The following is a 14,524-nucleotide window of genomic DNA, read 5'->3' as shown; positions in this document are numbered from 1 at the left end:
AAATCAGTAAAACTAAATACATCAAATAATTCTTTACTAATTTTGTTAAAGATTGCTGTTGGAAATTTGTTATGAAATTGATTCCTAAATCTTGAAATGTGTACGGTAATAATCTCAATATTGAACAACTACAGACCAATTTCAAATCTTCCTTTCATAGGGAAAATCATTGAAAAGTTTGTTTTCAATCAGCTGAACAAATTCTTAATCTCGAATGGCTACTTGGACAATTTACAGTCTGGTTTCCCACCACATCATAGCACAGAGATGGCACTTGGATCCTAAATTACATTCGGCTAAATACTGATTCAGGCAAAATATCGGTGCTGGTATTACTAGATCTCAGTGCTGCTTTTGACACTGTTGACCACAACATTCTCCTAGACAGATTTGAAAACTGGGTAGGGCTCTCTGGGACGGTCCTCAGCTTGTTCATGTCGTATCTAGAAGGAAGTGGTTACAATGTGAATATAGGCAACTATGAATCTGAGTGGACATCCATGACGTGTGGAGTCCCAGACGGCTCAATTCTTGCACTGCTCCTGTTCAACCTGTAGGCTATATGCTCCCACTAGACCAATTTATGAAAAATAACCAAATTGCATACCATGGCTATGCAGACAATACCCAGATCTATCTAGCCCTATCACCTAACGACTACAGCCCCATAGACTCTCTGTGCCAGTGCACTGATTATATTAACAGTTGGATGTGCCAAAATGTCCTTCAGTTAAACAATGACAAGACAGAGGTCATTGTATTTGAAATCTTGGTGTCATTTTGAAGTCAGAGTTTAGTTTCAGAAGTCACATCACATTAGCACTAACTAAATCAGCCTACTGTCATCTAAAAAATATTGCCAGAAACTTGTTCATGCATTCATCACCAGTAGGGTGGACTACCGCAATGGACTCCCCTAACCGGGTTTCCCAAAAAGACCATTAGACACCTGCAGCTCACTCAAAATGTGCCTACCAGGATTCTAACCCAAACCAAAATATCTGAGCATATTACTCCAGTCCTCAGACCTTAACACTGGATTCCAGTTACATTTAAAATTGATTTTAATCTACTGTTACTCGTTTATGAATCGCTCAATAGCCGAGGACCTAAATACATTTCAGATATGCTTGTTGAAAATAAACCTAACAGACCTCTCAGACAGTGGCGGAGTTGGGGGGGGGCCGTGGCCAACATGGACCGAAGCCTGTCCACCTTATTGGCACCCCACTCGCACTTGCTGTTTTAGTCATTTTTTGCAAATTTTTTGGCACAATTTAGTACTTTAGAGGTGAAATCATCTCTGTACAAACTTAACATGTGCACACACCAAGGTCGCCAAACCTCTCCATCCCGGGTGTCATTGTATCCACTCACCCCACCCCCACAGTCCGACGATATAAAAATTGTGCCCAAACATTTCTGTGCCACCACAGATTGATCGCTTGCCCCTGCCTGGCCACACTTTTGAAAAACTCCTGACTCCGACCCTGCTCTCAGACCATTAGGATCAAGTCAGTTAGACATACAGAGGGCTCACGCAAAACAAGGTGAGACAGCATTTAGTTATTATGCCACCCGCAGCTGGAATTCAAGAAGCTTCTGGAAGCTGCGGGAATTCACCCGCAGCTTCCAGAAGAGGTGTGCCTTTATTTATTTCACTGAATCATTTTGCTTTTGTCTTTCTTTAATTATTTAATGTAGTTATTTAATTTTCTTCTTATTCATTTTAATCATTTTACTTTTTTCCCCCCCAAATTTATTCTTATTCTTATTTCATGTTCTTAATGGGTTTTTTTTTATGTATCTTGTATTTTCTTTCAAATTTACATTTAAAGCACCATGAAATGTGCTATATATATAAACTTGCCTTGCCTATTTGCTTTTTTTAAAAACTTAATACATACAGTAACTTTATACATGCATATTTATACATTTTGTTCGTTCAATGTAAAACCAATAACTCAAGAAAACTGCTGAGGGCCAGAATGAGTAAATAATATCTTTAACCTGCACATAAATATTTCAAATAAATGTTTTAATAATATAATCTATTTAAAAATGACAATTCATTTTGATAGAATATTTTTTGCGTGTATGAGCTTTAATAATAATATCTCGCATTTATATAGCGCTTTTCTAGGCACTCAAAGCACTTTTACATAGTATAGAGGAAATCTTCTCAACCACCACCAGTGTGCAGCATCCACCTGGATGATGCAACAGCAGCCGTAGTGCACCAGAACACCCACGTTGCCTACTCAAGGAATTTTTTGGTGATAGGAGAAACAAGTGACAAATAGGACATATAACAGAATGGCATATGTACACGTGCAAGTGGTACTGTATGTGCAAGGTAGGGGTGTGTACAGTTATTGAATTAAATATGAGTGAATTTACATATGTACATGAGATATTTATACATTACTGCAGTATGGGGAGTTTAATTGTTCATGTGGTAAATGGCCTGAGGGTAAAAACAGTTCTTATGCCTGGATGTCCTGGCATTGAGTGCTCGGTACCGCCGGCCAGAGGACAACAGTTCAAGGAGGGAGTGGGCAGGGTTTGTGGGGTCCAGATTGATTCTACATGCACGTTTCCTCACTCTGCATACGTACGGGTCTTGGAGGGTGGGCAGGGGGGGCGCCAATAACCTCTCAGCAGTCCTGACTTTCCATTGTAGTTTCCGTCTGTCTGATTTGGTGGCTAAACCAAACCATACCATTAAAGATGTACACAGGACAGACTCAGTGATGGCCGAGTAGAACTGTGTCAGCAGCTCTCGTGGAAGGTTGAACTTCATCAGCTGGCGAAGGAAGCACAAACTCTGCTGAGCATTCTTCACAATGTAGTCTATGTGGGTGTCCCACTTTAGGTCCTGAGAGATGGTAGAGCCCAGGAACAGGAATGCTGCCACAGTGCTGTTCAGGATGGTGTGGGAGGATTTCTCTTGAAGTCCACTATCATCTCCACTGTTTTGAACGTGTTCAGCTCAAGGTTGTTGTGACCGCACCAGACAGCCAGCTGATAAACCTCCCTTCTATTTGCAGACTCATCACCATCACAGATGAGGCAGATGACTGTGGTATCGTCTACAAACTTCAGGAGCTTGACAGAGGTGTCTTATGCAGTGCAGGAATTCGTGTACAGGGAGAAGAGCAGTGCAGAGAGAGTGCATCCCTGAGGAGCATCAGTGCTAATAACGAGGGTCCCAGATGTGAGTTACCCCAGTCTCACTAGCTGCTGCTTATTTGTCAGAAAGCTGGTGATCCATCGACAGATTGGGGTGGGCACGGAGAGCTGGGTCAGTTTGGTTGAGAGAAGATCAGGCATGATGGTATTGAAGGCTGAACTGAAGTCCACACATAGGATCCTTCCATAAATCCCAGGTCTGTCGAGGTGTTGCAGGATATAATGCAATCCCATATCATCCACAGGCCTGTTTGCTTGGTTCCCCTTCAGCTCAGAATCACCTCAAATCTATATGTAACAAAATATCATATCTGATGTATACCAGGACTATATATATATATATATATATATATATATATATATATATATATATATATAGTCCTGGTATACATCAGATATAATATATATATATATATATATATATATATATATATATAGCCCTAGTTTAATAAGGTGGATAGTGACTAATGTCACCATGGCAAAAACTATGGTTACCATGGTTACCGTGGTAACTTAACGGATAAGTAACGGAGGAGGTGTTTTGAAAATAAATATATTTCTTTAAGAGACACAAGCGCCCTAGTCCACTACAAAAACTACAACTCCCTATACGCCCCGCAGTGGAACGGAAACTCGCAGCGGAGAAGTTGACGCTGATCTATCCGGCCCATAGCGACTCCTCTTCCTTTCGCGCCGGTTGCCGAAGAATTGAGCGTCCATGTGCGCAGTGCCCGGGACTTCATATAAACGCTGAGCCTTCCGAATCCGAGCTAGACCACAACAACCTTGTAATGGATCTCAATGCTTTGATCGAGGCCCTTCGGGGCACCATGGACGCAAATTTGCGTGAGGCCGCAGAGAGACAGCTGAACGAGGTAAAGTGATCGGATGATGATGATGATGATGATTGTGGCGGCGGCGGCGCGCAGCGGGCCTTGCGCAGCTGGATGGCACTCTTTAATTCTATTAAAATTGTCCCAAACTGAGCTTTTTAACGTAGACCACATTTAATCACATACTATGGGTTTATTATTTATTACGGGGTTTTAGTGTGTTGTGTCCGTTATCGTGTATTATTAACGTGCTTAGGCAAGCACTAACAGGCTGGCGGCAGTTCGTCCCCGGTTACTACGTCACCGCGAGAAAAGCTCAAGCTAACTGTGATTAAACGGACGACGAAGCACTTAAATTCAACGTGGCTGTGAAGTGTTGTCATTTAAAGACGCTTTTATAGTTGTCTTCATATTTTGGGGTCAAATTTTTGACGCGTGTGAGCGTGATTAAGCTCATGTACTGGCGCGTGAGATGCTAGGCGCTAGTTCCTCACGTCAACATGAGGCTTGTTGTCATTTCACGAACACTTTTACCTAGTACAATAGATGAGAGTACGGAAAATAAACCATGTTGACAGACTCTTTTGCTTCCCCTAGTGTAATGACGACTTCTATTGAAATGAATATAGGAATGTCCGGGCCCGTAACGATTGTTACGAGCTGCGTCAGCGTTTCCAAAAAAGCACAGTGTTGGTATCACATGCTAATACCTTGGTAGTTTGATAAGGAATGATTACCATATGTACCGTTGTGTTTACATCCTACTCCCAAAGTCAGTCACAGAATACCATGGGACTTTGAGGGCTTTTTGCTTGTTTGCGGAGTTTACGGAAGTGTTATGGTATCCCTATACAACGTTGTCAAACATGGTTTTAGCATACGTTACCATGGTAATTCTGTTTTGACGCATGCCATGGTAATTTACAATTGTGTTGTCACAGTAACTTTCATATTGCTGCTAACATTTGCAAAATTACCTTGTCACTTTCCTATTTTAGATCCATTAAATATTCTGCTTGCTTCGCTTCAAATGGAACAACAGTACAGTCAGCTTGTGTCATATCCAGGTGCTTGAGTTTGTTTAAAGGGATAGTTCACCCAAAAATGCTAATTCTCTCATGATTTACTCACCTTCGTGCCGTCTCAGACGTGCATGACTTTCTTTCGCTTGCACAACACAAATTAAGATTTTAGAAGATTGTAATCTCAGCTCTGTAGGTCCATACAAGGCAAGTAAATGGAAAGTTTTGAAGCTCAAAAAAAGCACATAAATGTTGAATAAAAGCCACCTGTAAGACTCCAGTTTTTTAATCAATGTCTTCTGAAGTGATCCAATCAGTTTTGGGTGATAACAGACCAAAATACTTAAAAACAAATGAACTGTATATCTTGCCTTTGCAGTCTCATCTGCAAGATCATTGTTTCTAGCTCTATTACATATCATAGTGCCTGATGCATGCTGACTAGATGGCGCTAGTAAGTGTAATCAAGCTTAAATCATTATCGACAAGCAGACTGCTGATGTCAAGACTTGTAGTGAAAAAAGGAGTTATGTTTTGGTCCGTTCTTATCCAAGATTGATTAGATTGTCTCAGAAGACATGGATTAAACCACTGGAGTCATATGGATTAAGTTTATGATGCCTTTATGTGCTTGTTGGACCTTAAAAGTTTTGGTCACCATTCACTTGCATTGTAATAAACTACAGAGCTGAGATATTCTTCTGAAAATCTTCATTTGCGGTCTGCAGAAGAAAGTCATTCACATTTGGGATGATATGTGGGTGAGCAAATGATGAGAGAATTTTCATTTTTAGGCAAACTATCCATGGATTGACCAGCGAGTTTCATCTAGCAGAAATGCCGATACAGTACATGTGCTACTTTACAATGTATATAAGATAATACTTGTGATGTGTCCATACAGTCTGACCTGCAGCTACAGAGAGCCTTCATTTTCTTTTCAAAGTTAAGTTACATTTGAATCCCACCAAAGTCCCTCTTTTTGTTATGATGGTGACTAATGCTTGGTCTTAAAGAGGATATGCTAATTAAATGAAAGAGAATGTCGAGGTGGATTGATGCCTGGTGCAGTCACCGAGCTGGCCGTGCTCCATGTGGACAACAGGCTTGGATTCCTGTGCGTTGACAATTTAGGGGTCGGGAAAGCTGAGGGAGGGTGAGAACAACACTGCCGTGGCATTTTAAGATGCATTTCAAGTGCTTGTTGCTGGATTGATGAAATCATCACAGGATATGTTAATCTTGGGCAAGCTCCATAAGTTGTTCATGTCAGTGGTTGTTTTCACAAAACTCTTTGCTGGCTAGTGCAATTTGTATGTTTATGGTATTGGATGTCAGAGGCCAGAAGTAGACGTGGCGTTTATTTGGAAGTGAACTTGCAAGGAGTTCCTTGAAATGTTGTTTCGGTTCATCCAATGCGGCCGCAGCATTATAGGTCAGTGTGTAAACTGCATCAGCCCTGATTTAAATCATATTTATTGTGTTTATGTTACTGCTAATAGTATTCATTGTGTTTTTTTGCTTTTTTCCACAGGGCCATACCCAGGTGAACTTTGTGTCTACACTACTGCGGGTCACCATGTCTGACCAGTTGGATTTGCCCATACGGCAGGCAGGTACGTATACAGCTCTAAAAAGTATTGCTCAGGGTGCTGCCATCATACTATTCATGAGGTTCAGGTGGTGCACTGCACATTCAAACCACCTCCTCACTGTCACTCCATGACCGTTCCACATTCAGTATCAGATGTCATATGTTGACACAGAGCTGAGAGATTCTGCCACTCTGTGTTTACATACAGCACTATATACAAGGCATGCCCACTGAGGTTTTAAAGCAGTGTTCAATTATTTAGGACTGAAAGGAGATGCATGTGTGTATAGACCACTTATAGTTTAATGAAGTTTTTAATGAAAGTGACAACCACGTTCAATAACCGAACTGACACTCACAAATTTTCAGGAGTCTCACCGAATATTCAGTAAGCCTGTGCGAATAGAACCATACTGGACAACTGGTTGTCTGTCACGTCTTATAATGTGAAAGCTGCCACACAATGTACACGTGCATGTGTCGTGTTTTTCATGTTGAGTTTAATTAACTTATGGAGACTGAGATATTTATTATGGCTTTTTTTTCAACCGCTGTCATCCATCGTAGCTCATCAGTTTTAAGTTCTAAGTGCGACTCAAATGCGATATAAGGGATCTCAAGATGTGTTTAAAAGATTGAGTATTAAACTATATTTATCTTGACACAGTGAAACTATATTTAACTTGACACAGTGACCTAAACATTTTATTTTTATGACACAACACACCCGAGACGCTACACAAGCATGTCTGACGTAGGTGTAGATTGACGGGTGCTTAAACAAGCCCTCATAATAAATCTCGAACTGATTGACAAAGTCACTTGTGAAATGGATCGCTGTGAACTGTGTGCCAATGATTGGACTTATGATCAATAATATGGTAGTAAACAACACATTGTATTCTAAAGCCACTTTTTGTATTGTCTTATCAATAATTAACTCTTCTGCTACAGGAATATAATGCATTTTAATTATCTGAATATTTTAAATTTGTTATATATATGTATAATTATATATTGATATAACTATGTATAATAATTATATATTGAATTATTGTTATATGAGGGGCTTTCTCAGCAAATATTTGTATATGCGATTAATCACGATTAATTAATCGGGACACCATGTAATTCGATAAAAAATTTATAGATTGACAACCCTAATAATAACTCGTCGGCAATTGTCATAAGACTTGCTGGTGGTATGGGTACCGCCATCTTGACTATCTAATGAATATTTTCACGGGGCAGTTGTGGTTCATGTGGTAGAGTGGGTCTGCTGCCAATCGCAGGGTTGGGGTCCTTGGGCAAGACACTGAACCCCAAGTTGCTCCCAATGGCAGGCTAGCGCCTTTCATGGCAGCTCTGTGGCGTGTGTGTGTGTGTGTGGCGTATGTGAAGGCTTTGGTAACCTCTACGGTGAAAAAAAGTGCTATATTAGTGCAGACCATTTACTTTAGTCACTGTCAATATAGGTATAGGTGTTTGGGTACACACTTGACTTTGGTAATTTGTTCATACAGACTGTATTTTAGCTGCTACTGTAAGCTGTTGTATGAACAGGACGTTTTGAGACTCCTACATGTAAATAAATACGGTTATAAATCCCAATGGATGTCATAAATCTAGCCTTTCGGCTTTCATCTGTGGGTATTGCATTGAAACATTTGTGTACTGCTCAGAGAGGAATAAGTCTATAATCGTTCTGTCTTTTGGTCTAAAGCAAGGCTCCTTGTGTGACGCAAGATGGCCCTTTGTACGAAAAGAAAACTGCTCATAGCAGTGTTAGGAGGGGTGCTTGCGGTGCATACTTCAAATAGTTTGTGTCCTGTTGAAAGAACATTAGAAAGAGCTTGTTACTTTGTATTATTCTGGAGAGAGAGCTGAAGATTTCTTTTAAATGATCACTTGAAGACCGAAATATCACATCTGTGAGTTCTGTGCAGTTTCTTGCCCTATTTTGCTGTCCAATGGAAACTTGTAACCGTGAACCAAGGATGACACAATTATACAGTTTTACTATTATGGTTAAAGGGATAATTCACCCAAAAATCTAAATTCTCTCATTATTTACTCACCCTCATGATATCCCAGGTGTGTATGACTTTCTTTCTTCACCAGAACACACTTGAAGAAAACGTAAATATTTCTTAGTTCAGAAGGTCCTTAAAATGCTAATTTCTCTTTTGAAGGTCCAAAAATCATAGACAGTCAGCATAAACCACATCGATATGGCTCCAGCGGTTAAATTAATGTCTTCTAAAGCGATACGATCCCTTTTGGTGTGAAAAAAGATCAACATTTAAGTACTTATAACTATAATCCAGTGCTTCAGGAGAGGGTGAGTCCAAACTGTCTTTCGTGTGACTTATTCACGTTGTCATGGATACTGAAGTAGTCTCACGTTCTCCATTCAGTCCAAACGCTCCATTGTGAGTAAAGAAATGGATAATAACAGATCTAAACCAAAATCAACCAAGCTAATGTACAGCGTTCCTCGTCACTTATAAACGCTGATGCGATGCATGCGTCAGTTATCGTATTATAAGTGCCCATTCGATTACGTCACGCGCGCTTACCGCTGCATACCAGAAGCTTGATTAAGACTTTAAAAAAGTACTCAAATATTTTCTTTTTCGCACCAAAAGCAATCGTCCCTTGTTTAAAGGAGGATACACTGTATACTGCAGCCTTCAAAGGACGTGGGTCCTACCTAATACGCAGCCTACAAAACGGCCTATGAGTCTCATTCTTGTGTTCAATCACAGCTTGATGGAGGGCAAACATAAAAAGCGGGATCTCAAGTCATGTTTAAGTTTCAAACTACGTTAAACTTAGCACAATGACCTGAAAACTGAATGTTAATAATGCGCTGCATCCAAATTGAGATACTTCAAAAGTGTCTGTCTGATGCATGTGTACTTTGATGCGTACTTGGACAATTGTGTCAGACATTTTAATTATCTGAATTATAATTTTGTATTATATATATATATATATATATATATATTAGTATTTTATTCATAATTATTGAAGTATAATATTTATAATTTAATCATTCTATATTGATTTTTGTTTTTAGGGGCTGTCTCAGCAAATATTTCTTTATGCGAATAATGTGATTAATTAATCGGCATGTATCACCATGTAATTGACACAATTGACAGCCCTAGTAATAGCAATCATAGAAGTTGCATAAGGCACCGACTCACAGGGTTTGCACTTTAGGAATTGCTGTAAAACTGTTGTTAAACAACTTCTAGAGTGTTCGTGCGGTGTCATTAGCAGCTCAGTGGTTATATTCCCTGCTCTACAGATCAGACTGTTAGATTTGAGATTGAGTGAAGCATGAGACGAGTTGCTGATTCATCAGCAGCCAGAGGGCAGAATTCTTCGCATCAGGTTACAATAGCATGTCCGTCAGCAGTCTGCTGTCCGATTGTCAACGCTTTAACCCATCCTTCTCTATTTGAAGCGCTGATGCATTCAGCTTACACAAACTCGCACTGAGATCTTTGTGTGCTTAAATCAGTCACAGATTGGATTCAACATACATCTGTCTTTTTTAAGACAGCATGTCAAGTTAAGAATAGTCCAACTTTTAAAAACATCTCTCGAGGCACAAGGATGACTTCTGTAAAGGATGACAAATATGTCTGATCCCGAAATTAAACAGTGTCCAGCTTCCTTTAAAATAGTTGACATAAAGTGACACGACCAACTAGTTGTTTTTTTATAATGATTTGTTTTGCTACACGTTGCCTACTTGTGTGAGGACTGATTTCCTGGAGAAAACAGGCCCAGGCTGCTGTTTGAGAATAGCAGAGGTTTATATTGAAACCGTAAGAATGGCATGGAGAGATCTGCTATCTATATAGACCTGAAGTACACCTGCTGGGCATTTTCAACAAATGCACAGCTGCATGGAGCGCTTAACATAGCTCTGACTTTCTTGACGTCATGTGGACATTCAAGCAGGGCCTGTTAAACTCAACCGTTCTTTGTGCTTACTAGGGCTGAAACGATTAGTCGACGTTATCGACAACGTAGACAAAAAAAAATTGTCTACAATTTTCATTGTCGAATAGTTGTTTGATCTCATTTAATGTAACACAAAATCACATTAAACTGCTATGATGATGAGTGAGAGCAGCACTGCAGTTCGCACGACGGCTCTTAGACTTATTGACTCATAATGTCACTGTGCATTTCTTATCTTGAATAATTTATAATAAGTAGCTTTATTAATAAGAGCGAGTTTGGTTTTTTGTGAGTTAAAGATGGATTGAAGTGAACAGAAAGTAGGGCTGTGCGATATGGCCTAAAAATAAAATCTCAGATTTTATTTTTTTTAATTCGATTTACGATTTTTTCCCGATTTTTCCATCTACTTATTAAGGAAATCAATACGACAAACGGCGGACAACTTAAAGCAAATTTTGCTTTTATTTAATCAAAAGCAAGACAAATGTAACCCCCATTTCTGGGATGAAGTTTCTTGGGAACAAACTTCCCACTCTCACCGGTAGCCATGTTGTCGCTTGCTGTATGCTGTTGCCGTTTCGTGTGTGCTATGATGTTGTTGTTGTCGCTTGCCATACTGCTATGTGAAACTAACGCTACGGATGCTCCGGGGAGCCAAAAATGCGCCATTACAGAAAAACTCGATTTACTTATTTTTTAAATCGCCCGCAACAAAAAATTCGAATTAATTCATTGAATCGATTTTTCGCCCAGGCCTAACAGAAAGGTAAGAGAGTGTAGGCTTCATCCCATTATACACTGCAACAAAATACGTTTATTTGTTTTGGCTCATTTTCCAATAAAAATATCTAAAACTCATTTAAAACAATGTACATTTTTTAGCAGCTTTACTGCAGAAGAAAAGATTGTTATCTGAGAAGGTTGAATATATTATTAAAAATACAAATATTTAAAAGATATCTAAAAATTCATTAAAAAAATATATTTAGACTTTCTTTTAAAGAATTGATCCTGAATGAAAGTATATTTTGTCTTTACTGCACTCGCTAGTATAAACAAGTGAAAAAAATACTTGTATACAGAATACACTTATATTTAAGATATATTCCCTTAAAGCAAGTCTAAATATCTTATATGTTGCTTCTCAAGTAAATTTGTTGTTTTAAGGATTTTTAGATGATTTTTAAATGGAGACAAAAAACACTGGATAACAATAGGATTTTTGCAGTGAATTTCTTTACTGAATTAAACTTAATAAAAAAGTATTTTTTCCCCCTTTAATTCCGTGAATGTCATTCAGAGGTATTTTTAAAAGATGATTTTGTCCTCTTTATTGTTAGTAAGCACGTTTAATCCAACCTTTAAATCGGAGCACAAGCTGAATAATCGGTTCAGAGCTAATGATTAATCATTGCAATAATCGTTCTAATAATCATTAGATTAATCGATTATCAAAATAATCGTTAGTTGCAGCCCTGGTGCTTACTGGGCTAAGGCTGCAAAGCATACAAATTAAGTACTGAATGTTTTTGGGAACATTCAGAATGGCATAACCCCATGCAACTCATAGCATTTTTGTTGAATGTATGCTATGCATGGAAACACCGGGTGACCAGAAGCATTTGCGAAAATGTGCAGTTCACTTTTCAGATCTTTGAAATAATGCAATACACAAATCAATGCGCTCAAACATCAGCTTCCATTTTCAGTGTGACGAAACAAAAATCCACCGCAGTCTTTTCTTGACTTGAATTGTTTGGACTGCCACACATTTTTACAAAAAAAATGATGAAAATGCAAAATAACCAATATGACACATTTCTGCAATAATAAGTGTCCGTATTTGCTGTTTTATATGTGCAATATAATATTTTACATTAGTGGTGCACCGATCATGAAATTTGAGGCAGATACAGTTTTTTGAATTGCCCTTTGCCACACTTTTGCAAGTTATATTGTGCAGGTATACGTTTATGCCCAACACAGAAAAATTACGGTAACTCTTTACAAAAGGTTCCATTTGTTAACATTATTTAACAACATTACTGTAACATGAACTCTGTTAGTTACAACATGTACCATTGCATTTTAAATTCAAAAGTTGTATTAGTTAACATTAATGCACTATGAACCAAGATGAACTAACAATGAACAGTTGTATTTTATTAATTTTATTAACTAACATTGATTAAAAAATGCTGTAAAAATATTTTGTTCATTGTTTGTTCATGATACCTAATGCATTAACTAATGTTAACAAATGGAACCTTTTTTTAAATTTACCAAAATAACATTAAAATTACATTAATTGTGAATTGCGAACATTTGAAACAGTTATGAATAGTTCTGTTGTCAATATCATAAGGTCATTGTGACATACTGGTAACCAGTTAAAACCATGAGAGCATCACACACAGTAGAGATATGTTCAAAAATAAGAAAAAAATATATCAATTACCAGCTCCAATACATATAGCCATTATAGTTTTTGGACTTCAAGTTAGAGGTCTACAATGGGACTGGTTTTTTTTGCTTTGACATTCTTCTAAAGCCCCATTGACTGGCTGCCTGCTCTAAATATTGGATAATTTAATGTGTAAGCTGTGTGCAAATGTATTTTTACATTATAATTTCTTTTTTACATAAAAAAACAAAGCGCTAATGCTAATTGGAAAAAGAGAATCAAAAGTCTTGACTGTAGCCGACTATCATTTGTCTGTGTCCTCCATTATTGTTGTTTAGGTGTGATCTACTTGAAGAACATGGTGACACAGTACTGGAGTGAAGGGGAAAATGCAAACTCTGAAGGACCCACCAATAACATCCCAGAAGAGGACAGGCAGTTCATTCGAGACAACATTGTGGAGGCCATCATTCAATCCCCAGAGCGCATCGGGTAACAAACAACTAAATATACACAGGGGGTGGTGGAGGCTCACTTTCATTGCTAACCAATTATTTAATTTGGATTTTGTTTTTTTACTTTCATCTGGCAGAGTGCAACTCACAACCTGCATTCACCATATGATCAAGCACGACTACCCGACTAGATGGACGGCTATTGTGGACAAGATTGGCTTCTATCTGCAGTCTGACAAAAGTGCCTGCTGGCTGGGCATCCTGCTCTGCCTCTACCAGCTGGTGAAGAATTACGAGTAAGATGGTCATAAAAACACTCATTAACGTTCATACTGAGTGCGATTAGATTTGTTCTAATCCAGACTCACTGTATGCACTAATATTTTGTGAGCAAGTTGGATCTGTTTATTTACACATTATATTCAATGGCTGGTTTATCTGCATTAGTTGCTAATGACATCATCAGCATGTTGCCAATTCACTTTGTTCTACAAAGAGTAACAAGCCGTTAGTATAGAAGAGACAGAAAATTTCCCTGCTCACATCTGTCATAGCATATCGCGGTGGTGCTGAATTCATGAGGTGCTTGAGACATTGCGTCATTTTCATGAGATTTTAAAATTATCCAACTTTTCTGGTCTTTATCAAAATGTAAACAGACGTGTGCACAATAGGCTGGATGATGGGACATTTACATTTATGCATTTGGCAGACGCTTTTATCCAAAGCGACTTACAGTGCACTTATTACATGGACAATCCCCCCTGAAGCAACCTTGAGTTAAGTGCCTTGCTCAAGGACACAATGCTGTGTCACAAGGCTGTGGCGATTGAACCAACAACCTTCTGATTTCCAGTTATGTGCTTTAGCCCCCTATGCCACCACTACTCCGTTAGGACGATGTAAGTGGATATCGACAGTATCTCACAAATATCCCAATGCCGATTTGCTGCACTCAATGACAGATGACGATCGACAATATCGGGGAAACTACAAAATCATGGATCTGGGATGTAGCCAAATATATTAAACTGTAGCTC

General features: G+C 38.7%; 1 protein-coding gene across 2 annotated transcripts in view; it reads left to right on the top strand.

The window, feature by feature from the left end:
* The first annotated feature begins 3,872 nt into the window (after positions 1 to 3,872).
* LOC127654004 (importin-7-like) overlaps positions 3,873 to 14,524 on the top strand; it is a 37,603-nt gene continuing 26,951 nt past the window's right edge. For both annotated transcript variants that reach the window (XM_052141044.1, XM_052140959.1), the window contains exons 1-4: positions 3,873 to 4,067; positions 6,582 to 6,663; positions 13,368 to 13,521; positions 13,622 to 13,780. In XM_052141044.1, coding sequence (XP_051997004.1) covers positions 3,984 to 4,067; positions 6,582 to 6,663; positions 13,368 to 13,521; positions 13,622 to 13,780 — 479 coding nt within the window. In that variant the 5' untranslated portion in view covers positions 3,873 to 3,983. The remainder of the gene's footprint in view (positions 4,068 to 6,581; positions 6,664 to 13,367; positions 13,522 to 13,621; positions 13,781 to 14,524) is intronic.

Source organism: Xyrauchen texanus, chromosome 1 (assembly GCF_025860055.1).
Source record: "Xyrauchen texanus isolate HMW12.3.18 chromosome 1, RBS_HiC_50CHRs, whole genome shotgun sequence".
NCBI lineage: Eukaryota > Metazoa > Chordata > Actinopteri > Cypriniformes > Catostomidae > Xyrauchen > Xyrauchen texanus.
Note: the sequence above shows the minus strand (reverse complement) of the source record. Positions and strands in the feature narration are given on the sequence as shown.